The sequence below is a fragment of the Lontra canadensis genome, unplaced genomic scaffold (assembly GCF_010015895.1).
Source record: "Lontra canadensis isolate GAN:19392208 unplaced genomic scaffold, GSC_riverotter_1.0 scaffold27, whole genome shotgun sequence".
Lineage (NCBI taxonomy): Eukaryota > Metazoa > Chordata > Mammalia > Carnivora > Mustelidae > Lontra > Lontra canadensis.
This window is the reverse complement of record NW_022631021.1, coordinates 10,691,075-10,711,934: the sequence shown is the minus strand read 5'-3', so window position 1 is coordinate 10,711,934 and position 20,860 is coordinate 10,691,075. Positions and strand designations below refer to the sequence as shown.

At 34.2% G+C, this 20,860-nt stretch overlaps 1 protein-coding gene across 1 annotated transcript in view; it reads right to left on the bottom strand.

The window, feature by feature from the left end:
* EYS (eyes shut homolog) overlaps positions 1-20,860 on the bottom strand; it is a 1,652,140-nt gene that overhangs the window by 1,513,654 nt on the left and 117,626 nt on the right. Inside the window, 1 exon segment of the mRNA XM_032864581.1 lies at positions 8,639-8,804. Coding sequence (XP_032720472.1) covers positions 8,639-8,804 — 166 coding nt within the window.

Sequence of the window (20,860 nt, the reverse complement as noted above, 5' to 3'; positions counted from 1 at the left end):
AGCCTTGCAAAATGTTCCAAACCTTCCAACCTTACCAGTGTAATTAAATTGCTAGTAATTTTAAGATTATAAAAATTATTATTAAATTACTAATAAAATAGTCAGAGGCTGAGATTATCAGCAGATCAGCCATGAGAGAAGAAAATATCAGTAAATTTAATGATGCCAGTAAGAATTATGTCTTCAGTGTGCTGAGATAAAAATAACTCAAATATGGCTATCCTAGCCTATATAATCAATAAATGCTCCTTTCTGTTTTGTGAAGGAGTTTAAATAGTATTAGATTTAACTCTTTATTGAATATTTGGGAGAACTTTGATAAAGGCAATATATTATCTTTATCTTCGTGGAAATATATTTTAAAGCTATTCAATTATTTTAGAGCTTATAGAACTATTCTAATTTTATATATATTATTGAATCAATACATCAACTAGTATTTTTCTGTGAATTTACCCATTTCATCTAAGTTGTCTAATTTACAGGCACAGAGTTCTCTATAATGATGTATGTGATTAAATATTTGTACCTGAGATATCATTCCTTCTTCCTCCCAAATCCTCAAAAAAGAGGTAATGAAAAAACAAAAGTGTTAACTCACAAAGGTAATGAGAATGAGGCAACAGTGAGCAAATATTTTTTGAGCAAATATTTTCAATAAATTTCAAGAAGCTAAAAAGATGGTGGAAACATGACAAAATTATCAGAATGGCAATAGTCAAAAGGCAAAAGTATAATTAGAGGGCATACTTATTAAAAAAAAAAACAACAAATTTATGTGTTTAGCAGATATCTTAAGATTATCAAGACTTAAACGTGCCTGAGATTGTACTTTGGGTTCTGGCAACAGGGAGAATAGTTGACATAGCTTTTCTCTCAACTCACAAATCCAGATAATTATTCTGACCCCCCACTCATCTCCCTGCTGGCCCACAAACAAATAATTTTCAAGGTTTATTCTCAGGAGAAAGAGGATCTTAGAGGCTCCTGCTTTAGGGATACCAAGCTCATTGGGATTCTGCCGTTGAATGGTCAGCTGTCAACTTAGAACCCTCCAATAGAGCTGCCAGTTATCAAAACCCATGTTCACATGGCATGCTTCCAATAAGTACTGCTAGGTCATCGCCATTAAATATGATTATCCAACATTTGGAAAAAAGATTTCAAATAAGAAAGAACAAACCATCATTAAAAATATTTATAGAGGGGCGCCTGGGTGCCTCAGTGGTTTAAGCCTTGGGCTCAGGTCATGATTTCAGGGTGCTGGAATCAAGCCCCACATTAGGCTCTCTGCTCAGCAGGGAGCCTGGTTCCCCATCTCTCTCTGCCTGGCACTCAGCCTACTTGCGATCTCTCGCTCTGTCAAATAAATAAATAAAAAAATTTACAGAAACCGAGGCACTGAATGGAAGACAAAAATTTAAAACAAATCAAAACTATAATATTCTTAGAGTTACAAGAAAATTTGTTTTATCTATATAAAAGAACAGAATGTCACAAAAATCTGCAATTTAGACAAGAGTAAAAATGTCTAGAAAAGTACAAAAATAATAAAAAATTCAACACTAGTTTTCATATTTTTAATTGGAGTGATAGAGTAGAAAATAGGGCAAAATAAAAAGAAGTGGAAAAGATAAGAATTATGAGAAAATGAGATCAATTTAGGAGATGCAATATCAAATTTTTGGACTTAGAGGCACAGAAATAAGAAACAGAAATGATAGATTATTGGTGAAATAATATAGAGACTACCCCAAAATTGAAAGACACATGCTTCCACATAAAAGGGTTTATCAAGTGCTTACACATGAGCAAGAATAAAAATTATGAGAAAGTGAATTCGTGCAGCCACTATGAAAATCATTATGGAGGTTACTCAAAAAATTAAAAATAGAACTCTCATATGGTCCCACAACTCCACTTCTGAGTATTTATTTCAAATTAACAAAAATACAAATTTAAAGAGATATATGCATCCCCATGTTCATTGCAGAATTATTTACAATAGCTAAGTCATGGGCAATCTAATTTTCCACCAGTGGATGAATAGCACACATGTGTACACCACACACACACACACACACACAGACACACACATACACACACAAATGTTATTTGGTCCTAAAAAAGGATGAAAATCTTGCCATTTGCAACAACATAGATGGGACTTAAGGGCATTATGCTAAGTGAAATAAGACAGATAAAGATATATACAGTATAATTTTACTTGTATGTAGAATCTAAAAGGGAAGAAAAAACAAAAACTCATAGATACAGAAAACAGATTTGTGGTTGCCAGAAGTGGAGTGATGGATAGGTAGAACACATGGTGGTGATCAAAAGGTACAAACTTCCAGTTAAAAAATAAATAAGTCCTGGGGATGGGATCGATGTACAGCCTGGTGATTATTCTTAAGAATGTTGTATTATATATTTGAAAGTTGCTGAGAGAGTAAATCTTAAAAGTTCTTATCGCAAGAAAAGAAATGTAACTATGTGTGGTATGGATTTTTTTTAATAAAATTTTATTTTTTTAATTGACAGAGAGATCACAAGTAGGCAGAGAGGCAGCACGAGAGAGAGGGGGAAGCATGTGGGGCTTGATCGCAGCTACCCTGAGATCATGACCTGAGCCAAAAGCAGAGGCTTAACCCACTGAGCCACCCAGGCGCTCCTGTGGTATGGATATTAACTAGACTTATTATGGTGTAGTATGGATATTAACTAGACTTATTATTATGGTGACTGTTTTACAATACATACGAATATAGAATCCTTATGTTATACATTTGAAACTAATATAATGTTATATGGCAATTATTATCTTAATTTAAAAAATTTATAATCTGCAATGTAAGTCCCAAGATAGTGGAATTTCAGGACACTGGAGCAGAGAACATAGATAAAGGCTTCCAGGGAGATAACCACAAGTTGAAAATAAAAAAAATCAAAAGGTAGCTTATTATATACACAATTACATATTACAGCATGCTTTCCTTTCTTTTCCCTGTATCTCAGGGATTGCCATATCAACACAAGGAGTATTGCGTAATCATTTTTACATTTGTGTTCATTCTTTTGCTCCAATAAACAATGATGCCAATTATAATCTTGTATACATATTACTTAGCACGTAGACGGAAGCATGTGTGATGGGAAAGCTAAGTCAAACAGTATACACATTTATAATATATCTGATGGACATAGTGAATAGCTTTGTTCAGATTTTATGGTGATTTTACATTTCACAAGCAATGTATAAAATATCTCAGATTTTTGCCATATTTATGAGAGAAAAAGTATGTATTTATGATGTTTTTAAAATTTGCTTTGTTCTCATTAAGAGTTACAAGCTGGACCCTTTCTCATATATTTAGGAAGACTTTTTATGCCTTCTGAACAGTTTTTGTTTTTTTTTTTTGTTCTGCTGTTTGTCTGCTTTGATGATGTCTTTCAGACACTTTTTCTTGTCATGTAGTCAAAGGACTAGCCTTTTCTTTCTGGTAACTAAATTTTTGATAGCTATAAAGGGTCTTCCCCATCCAAATTTTATAAAGTAATTCTCCAACATTTTCCTGATTTTTATCATTTAAATTTTTATTTTTAAAACTTCTATTGATATGAATTTAACTCAGAGTATTCTGTTAAGATAGAAATTAGACTTTTTTTTTTCCAGATGACGATCCAGTTGTTCAACCTCAATTACTGAGTGATTCTTATTTATCCTAATGACTGAAATGGAAATTCTATTAGATGTTAAGTATTCTGTATGACTTGAATTGATTTTTGGCCGTTTGTTTTGCACAGTTTTGACCGTCAATATAACAGTAACATGTTTTTCATTATTGAAGCTATACAATACGCTTTATTTTTTTTCTTAAAGATTTTATTTACTTATTTATTTATTTGACACAGAGAGAGGGAGAGAGATCACAAGTAGGCAAAGAGGCAGGCAGAGATAGTGGGGGGGAAGCAGGTTCCCCACCAAGCTGAGAGCCCGATGCGGGGCTCGATCCCAGGACCCCGAGATCATGACCTGAGCCGAAGGCAGAGGCTTTAACCCACTGAGCCACCCAGGTGCCCCAGTATGCTTTATTATTTAACAGAACTAAATCTCAGCCCCACAATTCACATAATGCACTTTTACAGGGTATAGTTGGCTTTATTTATTTTGTTAGTTTTCCAGGTGGACTTTAAGAAATAAAACAAACATAAAAAATTGTTATTGTTTTACTGAAATCTTCACAAGTATGTGAAAGAATATGGAGATTTGAAATCTTTACTACACTAGGTTGCCTTGCCAATAGCATGGTATATCTGTACAATTTTTTCCCCCAGATTTTGTGTGTTTGTAACTATACTGTGGCAGTATTTGAAGTTTTCTCAATGTGGAACTCACATAACTGTTAATTTTAATCCTGGGTATTTTAATATTTTCAGTGATTTTTTTCCATTAAATTCATTAATTGGCTCTTGTCTGTATATGAAAGTCACTTATTTTTTATTTAATAATTAACATAATCTTGTAACTGTAAAATACTTTTGAAAGTAATGTAAATGAAAAGCACTAAAATATATTTGGTTTTTAAATCTCAGATTTATTTTTTAAATCTTGAAGTAAGGCCTGAAAATCTTTTTTTGTTTTTCCAAGATTGTATTTTTTTATTTGAGAGAGAAAGAGAGAACAGAAGGAGAACAAGAGGGAGAAGCAGACTCCCCACTCAGCAGAGAGCACAATGTCGGGCTCAATCAGAGGACTCTGAGATCATGACCTGAGCCAGAGGCAGATGCTTAATCTACTGAGCCACCCAGGTGCCCCAAGGCCTGAAAACCTTAAATGGATATAGAAATAACAGCAGGTATTTAACAAAAGATTTGGAAGAGGAGCAGTATAATAAGAAAAGGTACTCTTGATCAAGATTGCTTTGGAGATACAATCTCCAAATAATCATCATAAAATTACAAAAGTCATTTAAATAAATAGAATATTATTAATATCTTAAAATATCTTCTACCACAAATAAGATATTCTACTTCATAAAGAAAAAAGAGTGAGAATTTAAAGGTACATATTGGTTTGCAATATCAATTCAGAAGCACAGAACTCATTCATTTAGAAAAAAATACTTCACTATCACATATTAAATCTTATAAATGTGTGCTTCAAATTCAGTTAACTAAGTTGTAATGATCACAAGCTTTAAAAAAAGAAAGGTATTCAGAGAACGTATCTCTTTATTTTTGCTATGATTTCATCTTTTCTTAACTATGATTCATATCATCTTATTTCACTTCACAACTCATTATCCACTCTGTCAGTATCTCCTTTTCTCAAACCTAATAATACATATAATGAACATAGATGATGACATTGAAAAGAAACAGTGCATGTCAGCTCTTTCTCAAGTTGTGCACTGTAGACCAATTGTCCTTGAAGGGTCTTCTTCTAATTAATTATCATCCCTTCTTTGTAGAGCAATCATATTGGCAAGAATTGATTGGGCGTGTAAGACACTTCATTTAGTTGGTAGAAAAATATCTTAATTAAAAATAATTTTACTACTGGTAAAATTAATGCACCCCATGCAAATTTGCCAGCTTGATTTTAATGTTTCTCTTCAATTATATTTTATGAGGAAAGAAAGGAAATGAGATTTTAACAGCATCAACCAGAAAAAAATAAGAATTACCCGAAACCTGTAATTCTATCTACATACTTTTAAAATTCATCCTAACTTCTTTTTTGTTTTGAAAACTTTACTGAGAGAATTGCTTTATTGAATCTTTATACTGACATTAAAAAGGAATTTGGGTAGCTCTACTTAACTATTTATTGACTATTAAGCTTCATCCCACTGCCTTCTTTAGCTTGGATGGCTCAAGTCATTTAGATTCTCAGATGTGGAGGTCACATAATTCTTATTTTTGTAATCATTAGCTTATGTTCATTAAGTTCTGAACATAGTGTCATGAAAGGATAATGACTAAATACACTTACATTACTTTGATTCTAACTGCTAAAAGATGATTTATGCATTAACAATTTTGACTTCATATTACCCCCATATCCTAAAGAATTTGTTTTACTTTAAAATAAGCTTACTCTATCATTCATTAAACTATGCTTAGTCAGAGATAATTTATCTACAAGCTGTTTGGTTTCCTATTGTTCCTCCTATTTTTCCTAAAAAACATATTTGCTATTTTATTTTTTTGAATGTGTTCCCTGAAGGCATTTTAGTTCTCAGAGAAGTTTAATGTTTATAATTTAGTAAATGTATACATGCATTATTTCTACTTTGAGACAAAGGAAAATCAAGTATAACAATGATGCAGGCCCTGAAGTCCATGAACTGATTTGGCTGGGTACAGTAGATTATTTCTCGTACTGCACATGTAAAGAATTTGGGCAGCCTTTCAAGGTCTCTATGTCCACCTCAGTATGATTCCACTTTGACCGTTCTGTAATGGGAGTCCAGCAGTAGGTTTTAAAAGTTCCTCAGGTGATTAGAATATGTGACTAAGGTTTAAAACAACTAAACTAACACAATCCCTAAATAGTCCTGACACCAAATACATTAGGTAACTTCTCTAACTTCAGTTGTTCTCGTTTGCTTGTTTTGTGTCATTCTTAAAATAGTAAATATTCATAATACAATCTCCTAAGTTCCTTTTAGCACTAGCATAAAATAATCAACAAGTCATTGCTCTCTTCTATCACTTTTGGTGTTGAGTGTGATTTGCTTAATGAACTGGTAACTATTTCTGTCATTAGGGGTTGTTAATTCTCCAGAATATCATTTTAGAGCATAATGAAATAAATTATCATGTCTACTGTCTAAAAAGCTAATTGATAGTTTACTTCAACACTGTTTTAATATAATAGTGGTGCTGTAAGTGCAGCTGTTGTCAGTTGAATAAAATAAGCCCTTAGTTGAGAGCAGACATATCAAACCTACTCATATGCTGATTGTTGATAAACCGTAATGCCAAAATATCATTGACAGAGGAAATAGTCTTTAAAAGATTTAACAGAAGTACCATACAGTTTTAAGAATGTGTGCCAATTTGCATGAGCTAAGTTAACTAGTATACAAAGTGTAATCATAGAACAGAAAATTATGTTCATCAAAATAGATTTTGAAATAAGAACTGCCATTGTATAAAACAATTAAAAACATATTTAAAAAATGTGTTACAATTTTTTCAAGAGTTAAAGCCAGAAACTTAGGATTCCCATTGACATCTCTGTTAGTTGCTCTCTGTATTCACTTCAAAATAAGAACTTTCATGTATTTCAAGCTTCTATCCCCCAACAAGATGACTAATATTCAACTATCAATTTTCCATTCTCCAATCTATTTTTCCTTTTGGCTATTTTTTAAATGTGTCAAACTCTATAGTGATTTCCTATTCCTTTTAGAATAAAAAATAGAAATATTTAACCCAGCACTTTAGCGCTGGCATGGCTCTCTCCCCAAATCATATTTCTATTCTTGTTCTCAGAGATGCAACAGGTCTTCAAAGGATTCATCCCTTTTAATTTAGTGGAGGTTTTTTTAAACCCATTTTTTTGAGGGTATGATGGACATATAAAAAGTTGTGGATATTTGGGATGCTTAGGTGGCTCAGTTGTTATGTGTCTGCCTTTGGCTCAGATCATGATCCCAGGGTCCTGGGATTGAGCCCCTCATAGGGCTCCCTGCTCAGTGAGGAGCCTGCTTCTCCCCCTCCCATTGTCCCTGCTGTGTTCCCTCTCTCACTGTCTCTCTCTCTCTCAAATAAGTAAATAAAGTCTTTAAAAAACAAAAGTTGTAGATATTTAAAGTATACAAGTTGATGTGTCTGGAGTTATGTATACATCTGTGAACCATAATCAAAATAAATATCATAAATTTATCCATCACCTGTAAAACTTTCTTCCCACCCACTTTGTTTTTTTATTTTGTTGTTGTTTATTTTGTTTTTTTTTCCCATGATAAGAACATCTAATATAAGATCTATCTTCTTAGCAAAATTTTAAATATACAGTATGTTACCATTAATCATAGGCCCTATGTTGTACAGTAGATTTCAAAACTGCTTTATCTTGCATGACTGAAACTTTGTATACTTTGAAACACAGTGTTTTTAAAAAATATAATTCCCTCAAACTAAAATGCACTCTTCTCTAACTTCTCTACCCTCACTTTATTCTTTGTATCTCTGTTCAAGGGTCATTTTATAATGGAAACTTTATCTGACCTCCCCATTTACTCTTCCAATTGTCCAATTTTTTTCTTTTTTCTTTTTTTTCCTCTTTGGTTATAAGATGTCATGAGAGGCTATTTTATTTCGTATTGTATCATACTGTATATGCCCAATAATTTCTCTCCAAAAAACAGATCTACAAGAGTAGGGAATAGCTCTAGTTTTCTTCATTATTATATACCTTGTACCAAGCAGAATTCCTGAGATGTAGTGGGTGTTAAGTGTATGTCTATTAAAGGAACAAATCAGAGAACACAGTATTAAATACATTCTTACTTTATTTCGTGTTTTGAGATATAAAATATTTTGTGTAATTGGAAACAGACTTACCTAATAGATTTTGAAGTGATTTAGACATACAAAAAAAAAAAAAAAAAGATTGGATTACCTTTAAATACCAGTTGCCACAAATATTTAAATTGAGGAGGAGGATGGACTTTAGCTTGGCAAATGTCATGGCTTTTGGTTCCACAGTAGCAGGGGTACAGATGAATGAAGCAAACATTCTTCACAAGCCAACAGGAATATCTCGTGCACTCTAAAGTACCTACATACTAGAAAAGGAAGCAATGCAAAATGATATGCATCTTATTAAAATATGTTTATGAGTATTTTGCTTATAAATATACAGTTGATTTCTAGAATTACTGATTAAAGTTTATAAGACATACTTTTTAGGTAACTTTTGCTTATTTCTTTTATTCTTTCCATTTCTCTTTCTGTACCATCTTTCATCATGTTCATGTTCAAAACGCTTATGTGATATTCTTTTGGCTAGATTGACTCATTCTTCAATCCACAACAGTCCCTTACACTCTGTTTTCTGGGATATATATCACAAGGTATGTTTCCTGGTGTGTATTAGCCTGGGTTTTTGTCCTGTTAAGTACATGGTCTGAGGGTGGGGCAGACACCATGACCATCTAGGGATGACTGTAGCCAGAAAGGAGTCCATGACTTGTAGAGTACCGTGAGGTACTCTCACCAAATGCCAGGGATCAGACAGATTTAAAACAACTCTGCCAACTGTTCTGATACCAGAGTTTCATACATGACCCAGCACAGGCCCCAGCCCAGAGCTGCCCTTCCAACATCTGTTCATGACAGAGCCATGAGGCACAGAGCACCAGGCCTATCAGTGCCTCCAGAGAAGCCCAAGGCTGCTCCCCTAACTGAAGGCACATCACAGTGCCAAGAGATGCTCCACTTAGCATTTACACCTTCTCTAGAAGAAAAATAATCAGCAGAAATAGCATAATGAGGGGTGGCTGGGTGGCTCAGTGGGTTAAAGCCTCTGCCTTAGGCTCAGGTCATGATCCTGGAATCAAGCCCTGCATTAGGTTCTCTGCTCAGTGGGGAGCCTGCTTCCTTCTCTCTCTCTGCCTGCCTCTCTGCCTACTTGTGATCTCTGTCTGTCAAATAAATAAATAAATCTTTAAAAAAATAGCATAATGATTATCCAATTTCTGAGACCTATGTGTTCAACTCTACCCAGACCTGAGTTAATTGGTCTTTCCCTCTTAAGAAGTCACAATTTCTGTATAGGTATAGTACAAATTAAAAGTAACTATAGTATTAAAAGGTACACTATTTGAAGCACAGGTGAACCAATAGTATTAACACAATGAGATGCCAGGTACTGTTAGAAGTTGTTTAGTTTTTAAAAATTTGTGTATCATTTGAAAATATTTTAATATAATTAGGGCATATTTTCTAATATGATTTGTCTATGGTGATTCCTAGTATCTTCAAAGACAGAATTCATATCTGGTTATATCCACAATGGAATTAATAAAATTTAAACAATTTCAAGTCACACTCAAGCCATCAATAAGTTTTAATACATGCTACTGAAGTTTTAGAATGACATAAACCAATAAGGTAAGTTTAAGCCCTGGGGACAGACTACTATCACATATTCTATTTTTGGATACCCTACATTTATTTCTGATTCTCCAAGCTTTCAGTGAGAAAATTCCCCTAAATTAGCCAATCTTAGAAGAGCTGAGTCATGGGGCACAAAGAATCACAAACATCTGAAATTTCCTTTATTGCAATTACTACACTAAGTGATCTTTGTACTCATTGTTTCAAGTCATAATTACATTTTACCTGGATTCACAACACAATTTCCTAATAACTAGACAAAATATGAATCTTGAAGTAGAAGTCTCTATATTAATTAATAAGTGGCAATATAACAGGAATCAACACTAAAGATGAGAGATAATCTGAAAGGTTAATTAATTAAGGAAAAATAGTCATTCTGAATTCATGTGGACATGGTGACTAATATAATACTCACTGCCTATTAAAACACTATTTTCTTAATTTTCATAAACTTAAATAGAAAGACTTGATGATTCAGCATAATTGTCTGACCAAATCGATCTTTGCAAAATTCAGTTACTCTAAAGTCTCCTCTCTTTTACATTGAAGTTAATTTATTTTCAGTAGGATGAATAGTCCTCTCTTCTGTTATCTAAAGTTCTACAGTGACCTCAGATAACATGTTAATATTAATTTTTCTCCATCAATTTTATTTATTCCCATGAGAATTAAAAACATTCACATGGAAATGCTTATTGATCTATTTTATTTTTTAATCTCACCAAATTAACACTTGGACTAAATGCTTTAAAAATAATACCTAGTTTTAATACTCTTCATAGAATTCATGTATTAGGTAACAAATGTTTGTTAGAAAATCTGTGGCAGTCTGGAAATACATTTCAGCGATCATAAGTTTCAACCTTTGTCTATAAATAGAAATATTACTCTTTTTATATAAAATGTTGTGGTAGAGTACATTTAGGGTGACCAACTCAACTATTTACCTGGGTCTTGACTTTGTTAGTATTGAAATTCCTGTGTCCAATGAAGATACTAAGTACTCTGCAAACTGCTATGGGTAGTTGCCCCCAGTAGATCATATATTCAAAGTATTATTCCTGAATTGAATGAGAATGAGGAACAGAGCTGCAACTGGCACGTGATGACAGAAATTACCTTCTGTTTTAGGCCTCTGAAATATGTTTGCCTGCACCTGTGTGTTTGTGGGTGGTTAATCACCATAGCATAACTTACCTAACACTCTTTTCAAAAGTTTCTTCCATCTAGAGGTCAGACTAAACTCAGTTTTTGAGGATTGTTTCAAATTTGAAATATCTATCAATAGTATTAAATTTGTCCTTATCTTACAAAATATATAGCTCATATTTCTGTAAGAAAAATTTTTCTATTTTTTATTGTTATGTTAGCATAAAGTACATCATTAGTTTTTGATGCAATGTTCTCTGATTCATTGTTTAATTAATATTACATTTATTGTGGTAAACAGTAGGTGTTTATAAATTGCTAATAAAATATACACAGAAAATAGTAGTGTCAATTTATCCTGAACTTGACTGCCAAGTTTATATATAAAAATTGAAAACGGCAAGCGATCCAGTGTTTATACTATTTCTTTTGAAAGTGAGTGGGGTGCCGGGGGTGGGGATATACAAACATGCATTTGGAAGTGAACATTTATCTTGTTGTTGACAGTGAACTAATTAACTGGCACATATTAGAAACCTAAACTTGAACTGACTTTGAACTTCAATAAGCTTCTGAGAGCATAATTTTGGTAAGCAAAGAATGAAATTAAGACAAGTAGTTTCACTATGGCAGTACAAAGAAGGAAGAAAATCAAGAGAATGGTCCATAAAAAGGAAAGCAATCATTTTTCTTTTTTTGCATCGCATGTCAGTATATGTCACATCAGAAAGAAGAAAATTCTGCAGTACCAAAGTTTTGTGACTTTTATTTGATTGACACAAAATACATATTCATAAAAATTTTGTAATCCTAACCAACTGATTTAACATCTCTTATGCCAAATGTATTTGAAGATGCTTTGCTTAAGGCTTTTCCTTTTTTTATAAAGGGAGATTGATCTTGATTGATAGTATGAAGAAGCTTTGAAAACAACTCTAGATGTTGATTTATTATTTTAGCAGACACATTTCTTAGGCTAGATAATGATTTCTTTTAGATATCCTGCTTCTCTTGCTATATTAAGTATCTTAAACTTGTCTCTTTCAAAGAAACTATATCTCTAAATCATGCCTTATACCTACAACTACAAGATCTATGTTCCCTGGTGATTCTATTTATATTTATTTTAAGCGCTTATCAGTTTTTATAAACTGTGTAAAAAAACATAGACATATTTTTCCTTTTATGTAATAAAGAAATTAATAAAAGGGATAAAGGGTACTCCATCTCTTTCTGTGTTGTATGAGAGATACAATTTTACCATACATATAACTTTTACCATTCTTCAAATATGTTCAAAAACATTATCTTATTTAATTCATTTCGTTTGAATACTCAACAGCCTTGAAAGTAAGTCTTATATTCTGTTTTATACTTAAGATAAAAAGACAACAACTAAGAGGTTTTGTCTTTTTGTTTTAAGTTTATGCACCTCGATTTTCATAAGACTAGGACATAAACCTACATAGTTGGGTTTCAAACCCCATTATCTTCTACTTTATTTTTGTTCTTTAATTTACACATTAATAGAACAATTGGTGCAATTGTTAACTGACTGACACAACAGAAATGTTACCAACTTTGAGGTACAGGATCTTATAAATCTGAAGTTCTCTTGTTTTTGTGACCTTCCCCTTCCATTGCTATTTCTTTTTCACTCATCCTTCTTTAGCTACCACTAATAAATCATTAGCATTTTATTTATTTATATTAAATCTTACTCTACCTGGTTTAAAGAAATTTAATGACTTTTGAAAGAGCAGTGATGAATTCACAAGGAAAAAAATTAGAAAATATCTAATGATACTTCCTACAAGAGACTTAACATAGCTTTAAGAACACATGTAGACAGAGTGAAGGGATGGAAAAATATATTTCAATCAATTGGTAACCAAAGTACAGTGGGGACAGTTACAGCAGACAAAATTGACTTTAACCAAGAAATGGTTAAAAGAACCAAAGATGGTTATATAATGATAAATGGGTCAACCCATCAAGAAGATATAGCAGTTGTAAATATTTATGCACCTAATATTGTAGCACCCAAATATATAAAGCAAATGCTAGAAGAGCTAAAGGGAGAAATAAATAGCAATACAATAATACTTAGGGACATTAATACCCCATTATAAACAATGAATAGATCCGTTCAGAGAATCTATAAAAAAGAGCAGATTTGAACCGAACTATAGACCAAATGGATCCAGCAGAATATTCCACTCAACAGCAGCAGAATAGGCATCAATGATATGTTAAGACACAAAACAAGTCAAAGAAAAGAAGAATAAGTTATATCAAGTGTCTTTATTGACCACAATAGAGTGAAGCTATAGGTGTAATAGGAGAAAAGCTGGAATTATATGGAAGTTAAACAACACAAAAATAGATCAAAAAACATATCAAAGGAAATTAAAAAAAAAAACTTGAGATAAATGAAAATGGAAAAAGATGCTAAAATATAGATGCAGCAAAATCAGTTCTAAAGGGTAAGTGTATAGTGATAAAAACACAGATCAAGAAAAAAAATCTCAAATAAATAACCTAACTTTATATATCAAGGACTAGAAAATGAAGAATGAACTAAGACAAAAGTTAGCAGCAGGAAAGAAATAATAGATTATAGCAGTAATAGATGAAATAGAAAATAGAAAAACAATAAAAAGATTTAAAAAATCTAAGATTTGATTCCATGAAAAGATAACTAAAATTAATAAATGTCCAGCTAGACCAAACAAGGGGGGGTGGGGAAGAAGCCCAAATATATTAAATTATGAATGATAAAGGAGCTATTACAACTTACACCATACAAATAGAAATATCATAATAGACTACTAGAATAACTATATGCAAAAATTGAACAATGTAAAAGAAATGGATAAATTCCTAGAAACATATAACTGACCAAGACTGAATCATAAAGAAACTAAAAATTTGAACAGAAAGAGAGAGAGAAAGGAGATTGAGTCAGTAATCAAAAACCTCCCAAAAAAGAATTTACCAGGACCAGATGGAATCAATCATGAATTTTTAAAAAACTTCTAAAGAACTAATACCAATTCTTCCAAATGTCTTCCAAAAAATAAAAGAGAAGGAAACACTCTCAAATTCATTTTATGAGGCCAGCATTACCCTCATACCAAAACCAGACTAAGACACTATCATTAAAGAAAACTACAGGCCAATATCTTAATGAGTATTGTTACAAAATATCTAAACACAGTATTAGCAAGTTCAACAGCACATTAAAAGATAATACACCACTGATCAAGTAGTATTCATGTTTGGGGTACAAGGATGGTTCAATGTATGCAAATCAATAAATGTTATATATCACATGAATAAAATGCATGATAAAATCATACAGTGATCACAATAGATGCATGGGAGGTATTTGATAAAATTCAACATCCATTTATGTTAAAAACTCTCAACAAAGTGGATATAGAAGAAATGTATCTCACCATAGTAAAAACCATACATGACAAGCACATAGCTAATGTCATATTCCATGGTAAAGTTTGAAAGCTCTTCTGCTAAGATCAGGAAAAAGACAAGGTTGGCTATCCTTATCACTCTCATTTAAGAAATTACTAAAAGTCTTAGCTAGAGCATTTAGATAATAAAAAGAATTAAGAAGCATCCAAATTGGAAAAAAAAAAGTAAATTTATATGTCTGTTCACAGATGACATGATCTTATATGTATTAAAAATTCTAAAAACTTAGGAATAATAATAAATCAAATGCATTAAAGTTGTAGGATACAAAATCAACATACGAAAATCAGTTGTGTTTCTATACACTAAAAAGGAATTATCTTAAGAAATAAAGTATTTGCAATAGTGCCAAAAGCAGTAAGATACTCAGTAATAAATTTAACCAAGAAGATGAAAGATCTGTATGCTAAAAACTATAAGACATAGATGAAAGAAATTGAAGAAGACACAGTAAGTGGAAAGATATTCTATATATATGTATATATGTATATTACTATGTTTGATGGAATTGCTGAGTTCCTTAATTTTATTTTTTTGCATAATTTTTTCTCTCCTTTGTTCAGCTTGATTACTTTCTATTACTCTGTCTTCTAGGTCATCATTTAATTCCCATGCTTGCTTCTTCCAGCCTTCCATTCATTCCATGAAGTGTGTTTGTGATTTCAGTTTTGAGCCCTTTGTCTCTGCTATCATTCTTTATCTGTGTCAATGGTCTCATTGATGTCCTCCAATCTTCTCTCAATTCCAATGAGTATCTTCATATTTTTAAGAGGCTTATTTATCTTGTGAGAAAGAAAAAGAGAGAGAGAGAGAGAGAGAGGAGGGGGAGGGGCAGAAGGAGAGAGAGAGAATCTCAAGCAGACTTCCTTTTGAACATGGAGCCTGATTTGGAGCTCAAACTCACAACCCTAAGATCATGACCTGAGCAGAAATTAAGAGTCAGATGTCCAACCAACTGAGCCACCCAAGCACCCCCAGTGAGCATCTTTATAATCATTAGTTTAAATTCTCTATCAGGCCATCTGTACCCCAATGTTTATAGCAGCAATGGCCACAGTCGCCAAACTGTGGAAAGAACCAAGATGCCCTTCAACGGACGAATGGATGAGGAAGATGTGGTCCATATACACTATGGAGTATTATGCCTCCATCAGAAAGGATGAATACTCAACTTTTGTAGCAACATGGACGGGACTGGAAGAGATTATGCTGAGTGAAATAAGTCAAGCAGAGAGAGTCAATTATCATATGGTTTCATTGATTGTGGAGCATAACAAATAGCATGGAGGAAAAGTGGAGTTAGAGAGGAGAAGGGAGTTGAGGGAAATTGGAAGGGGAGGTGAACCATGAGAGACTATGGACTCTGAAAAACAATCTGAGGGTTTTAAAGGGGCAGGGGGTGGGAGGTTGGGGGAACCAGGTGGTGGGTATTGGAGAGGGCACGGATTGCATGGAGCACTGGGTGTGGTGCAAAAACAATGAATACTGTTACGCTGAAAATAAATTTAAAAATTAAAAAAATAATTCTCTATCAGGTATGTTATTTATATCTGTTTCACTTATATCTCTGGCCCTAGCCTTGTCTTGCTCTTTCATTTATGATAAATTTCTCTGTCCTATCATTTTGTTTAAGTCTCTATACTTCTTTTGCTGTGTTAGGAAAGTCAGTTGTTGCCGGTTCTTGAGGGTGATGGCCTTAGGAAGAAGAGGTCCTGTAGCAGCATACTGTGTAATGTCCCCTGTTTCAGAGAGCCTAGTGCTTCTGGGAGTGTCTCCAATGTGTGCTGCATGTGCTTTGTTGTTGTCCTTGGCCACTTTATCCTTCAGACCAGTCATCTGGAGGGCTCTCTTTTTTGTCTGTTGTGGGAAGCATTTAGTCCCTGACCTGAATGTGGTGCATTTTACCTAGGTGTGCTCTGGTCTGTGAAATGAGACCAGTCACCACCACAGCTGGAACCACAGCTACATACAACTTCCATGTCAAGAGACACTCATGATGTGAGTAAGGATTTGGATCAGTCTTCTGGGAGAGGAGGACTGCGGTGCTGGGACCAAGACAAGCAAGACTGGGAAGGGCGGTCCACCAGATCACTGGGTGGGGGTGGCGGTGGGAGTGCATGGGGAGTAGGAGTGGGGAGGGTTGGGTGTAACCAAGTAAGGTAGAGTGTAGGCACGGTGTTGTTCAAACACCTGACCCTTTGCTTATGCTGAGGGGCAGGGGAATGGAATGTTACAGGCCAGTTACTTTGTTCCTAGAGAGATCTCTCTGTGAACTATGCCTCCCTGGGATGTGCTTGAGGGTGAGCAAATAACCTCCCCATGGTGTGGGGCATGCCTAGGGGCACTCTTCAGATCACTATTTCCACACTGTATGTTCCTGCTGTTTTCCCTACCTTTTCTTCAAGTGCAGCACAATGCCTTTCAGGATCTATCCCAGCTCAGCCCGCTGACCTTTAAAACTCTAGGCTTTAGGTCCTGCTGATTGCCAGAAGTCACAAAATTTGGCCCCTTTTGATTTCCAAGCCAACTACTATGAGGATTCCTTTTCCTCATGAGCTCCCAGGTGAATGAGTCTGTCTCTCGCCCTTCTCCATGACTGTGGCTCCCTTCCCACTGAAAGGGTCAAGATCAGTTTTTCTCCCTAACCCTGTCTCCGGACTTCCAGCCCTCACTGATGTAACCTCTTTTCTAACTTAATTGGGGAGTTTGCTCTGTCAGGTTTCAGGGCAATTCCTGAGGTATTCAGGATGGTTTGACAGTTACCGAGTTGCATTCATGGGATGGGTTGAGCCTGGGGTTCTTCTATTCCACTGTCATCTTCCAACTTCTCCCTCTCTTCCCATTCTTAAACATATAGATTTTGTAAAATTATTTTACATCAGTCTTCTATGTCAGTATGGATAAACTGTAATATTCTCCAAGGCTATCCTGTTTCCTAACATATTTATTCCCTCTGAAGGACTTTTGTTTTTAAACCTCTCAAACACGCCGTCTATTATTAAACTCCTATCATTGCTTTAAACTAAGTGAAGAAAATTAGAAAGTGCATGAAAAATCTTCAAAGAGTGAAGTAATTCTTTTATGTTCAATCAGGTCCAAAGAACTATGAAAATAATCTGATTATCTTTGCTCCTAAATCAACTTCTGGCTATCAGGCTAAAAAGAATTTAACTAAGACACTAAACCATAGTGATAGTCTATCACACATTTTTTTGGCCTTGAACGCCAAATTATATTCAATTTCAGGAATGTATTTGACAGTCTGAGAGAGAGAAAAGAAATGGTTATCTTTATCATTTACAGTAATGTTAAAATTCCCTTTTTTAATTTGTTATCTTCAACTTTCTTTCACAGACTAGGTAACATTCATTTGTCTTAGCCTGTTATCAAACAAATGACTGGAAAATCAAACTCCCTATTAAAATTTTCATCCCAGCTAAATCCCAGTGAAATTTCTTATAATAGCAGTATAACATTAAATAAAACAATTGTTTAATTAATTAAACAGCTTCAGTTTTATTTTTCAATTAACTTGTATTCATTCTAGAGTTTTTTGGCTATAGTTAAATTTCATCTTTTCTGGAGAAAGAAAAAACTCTCAAATCCTTTAAAAATGTATAAATTTTGTTTCCACAGATTTTTAAATTTTCCAGCTGATGCTGTTTTTTGGGGTGTAATCAGACATATTTGATAAGGTTGCCATACCAGGAAGAATACATTCTTAACAGACTGTGTGACTAAATATTTTTTTTAACTTGCATAAGTAATGGAAAAAATAATTTAATATGTACTCATTTATTTGTTTTAATACAAGTCTAGTTTTATAACATTTTGTTGTTGTTACATTACTTGAACTCAATTGTAGTTAACATTTTGCTATTTAACTAAATATTTAAATTAAATATCTGTGTAAATATCTTCTCCATCTGTAAATATGTGTGTGTGTATCTTAGTTTTTCCTGTATTATTTTTTTAATTTAATTTTATTTTTTTTCAGTGTTCCAAAATTCGTTGTTTATGCACCACACCCAGTGCTCCATGCAATATGTGCCCTCCTTAATACCCACCACCATGCTCACCCAACCCCCAACCCACCTCCCCTCCAAAACCCTCAGTTTGTTTCTCAGAGTCCACAGTCTTTCATGGTTCATCACCCCCTCCGATTTCCCCCCACTCACTTCTCCTCTCCATCTCCCAATGTATTCTGTGTTATTCCTTATGTCCCACAAGTAAGTGAAATCATGTGATAATTGACTCTCTCTGCTTGACTTATTTCACTCAGCATAATCTCTTCCAAGCCAACCATGTTGATATAAAAGTTGGGTATTCATCCTTTCTGATGGAGGCATAATACCACATTGTATGTATGGATCATATCTTCTTTTTTTTAATTTTTATTTTTTTAATATTTCTTTTCAGTGTTCCAGAGTTCATTGTTTATGCACCACACCCAGTGTTCCATGCAATACCTGCCCTCCATAATACCCACCATCAGGGTCACCCAACCTCCCACTGCCACCCCCCCAAAACCCTCAGTTTCTCTCTCAGAGTCCACAGTCTCTTATGGTTTGTCTCCCTCTCCAATTTCCCCCAACTCACTTCTCTTCTCCATTTCCCCATGTCCTCCATATTATTCTTTATGCTCCACAAATAAGTGAACCCATATGATAATTGACTCTCTCTGCTTGGCTTATTTCAATCAACATAAACTCTTCCAGTCCCATCCATGTTGATACAAAAGTTGGGTACTCATCCTTTCTGATGGAGGCATAATACTCCATAGTATATATGGACCATATCTTTATCCATTCATCCGTTGAAGGGCATCTTGGTTCTTTCCACAGTTTGGTGACTGTGGCCATTGCTGCTATGAACATTGAGGTACAGATGGTCCTTCTTTTCACTACATCTGTATCTTTGGGGTAAATACCCAGTAGTGCAATTGCAGGGTCATAGGGTAGCTCTGTATTTAATTTCTTAAGGAATCTCCTCACTGTTTTCCAAAGTGGCTGCACCAATTTGCATTCCCACCAACAGTGTAAGAGGGTTCCCCTTTCTCCACATCCTCTCCAACTCATGTTGTTTACGTTCTTGTTAATATTGGCCATTCTAAATGGTGTAAGGTAGTATCTCAATGTGGTTTTGATTTGAATCTCCCTGATGGCTAATGATGATGAACATTTTTTCATGTGTCTGTTAGCCATTTGTAGGTCTTCTTCGGGGAAGTGTCTGTTCATGTCTTCTGCCCATTTTTTTGACGTGATTATCTGTTTTGTTTATTTTGAGTTTGAGGAGTTCTTTATAGATCTTGGATATCAGCCCTTTGTCTGTAGTGTCATTTGTGAATATTTTCTTCCATTCCGTGGTTTGCCTCTTTGTTTTGTTGACTGTTTCCTTTGCTGTGCAGAAGCTTTTGATCTTGATGCAGTCCCAAAAGGTCATTTTCACTTTTGTTTCCCTTGCCTTTGGAGATGTGTCTTGAAAGAAGTTGCTGTAGCAAATGTCAAAGAGGTTACTGCCTATGTTCTCCTCTAGGATTTTGATAGATTCCTGCCTCACGTTGAGGTCTTTGATCCATTTTGAGTTTTTCTTTGTGTATGGTGTAAGAGAATAGTCAAGTTTCATTTTTCTATACATAGCTGTACAATTTTCCCAGCACCATTTATTGAAGAGACTATGTTTTTTCCACTGTATATTTTTTCCTACTTTGTTAAAGATTATTTGACCATAGAGTTGAGGGTCCATATCTAGACTCTCTACTCTGTTCCACTGGTTTATGTGTCTGTTTTTGTGCCAGTACCATGCTGCCGTGGTGATCACAGCTTTGTAGTAAATCTTGAAATCAGGCAATATGATGCCCCCAGTTTTGTTTTTCTTTTTCAATATTTCCTTAGCATTTCGGGGTCTCTTCTGGTTCCATACAAATTTTAGGATTGTTTGTTCCAGCTTTTTGAAAAAATGCCAGTGGAATCTTGATTGGGATGGTGCTGAAAGTATAGATGGCTCTAGGCAGTATAGACATTTTAACAATGTTTATTCTTCTGATCCATAAGCGTGGAATGCTCTTCCATCTTTT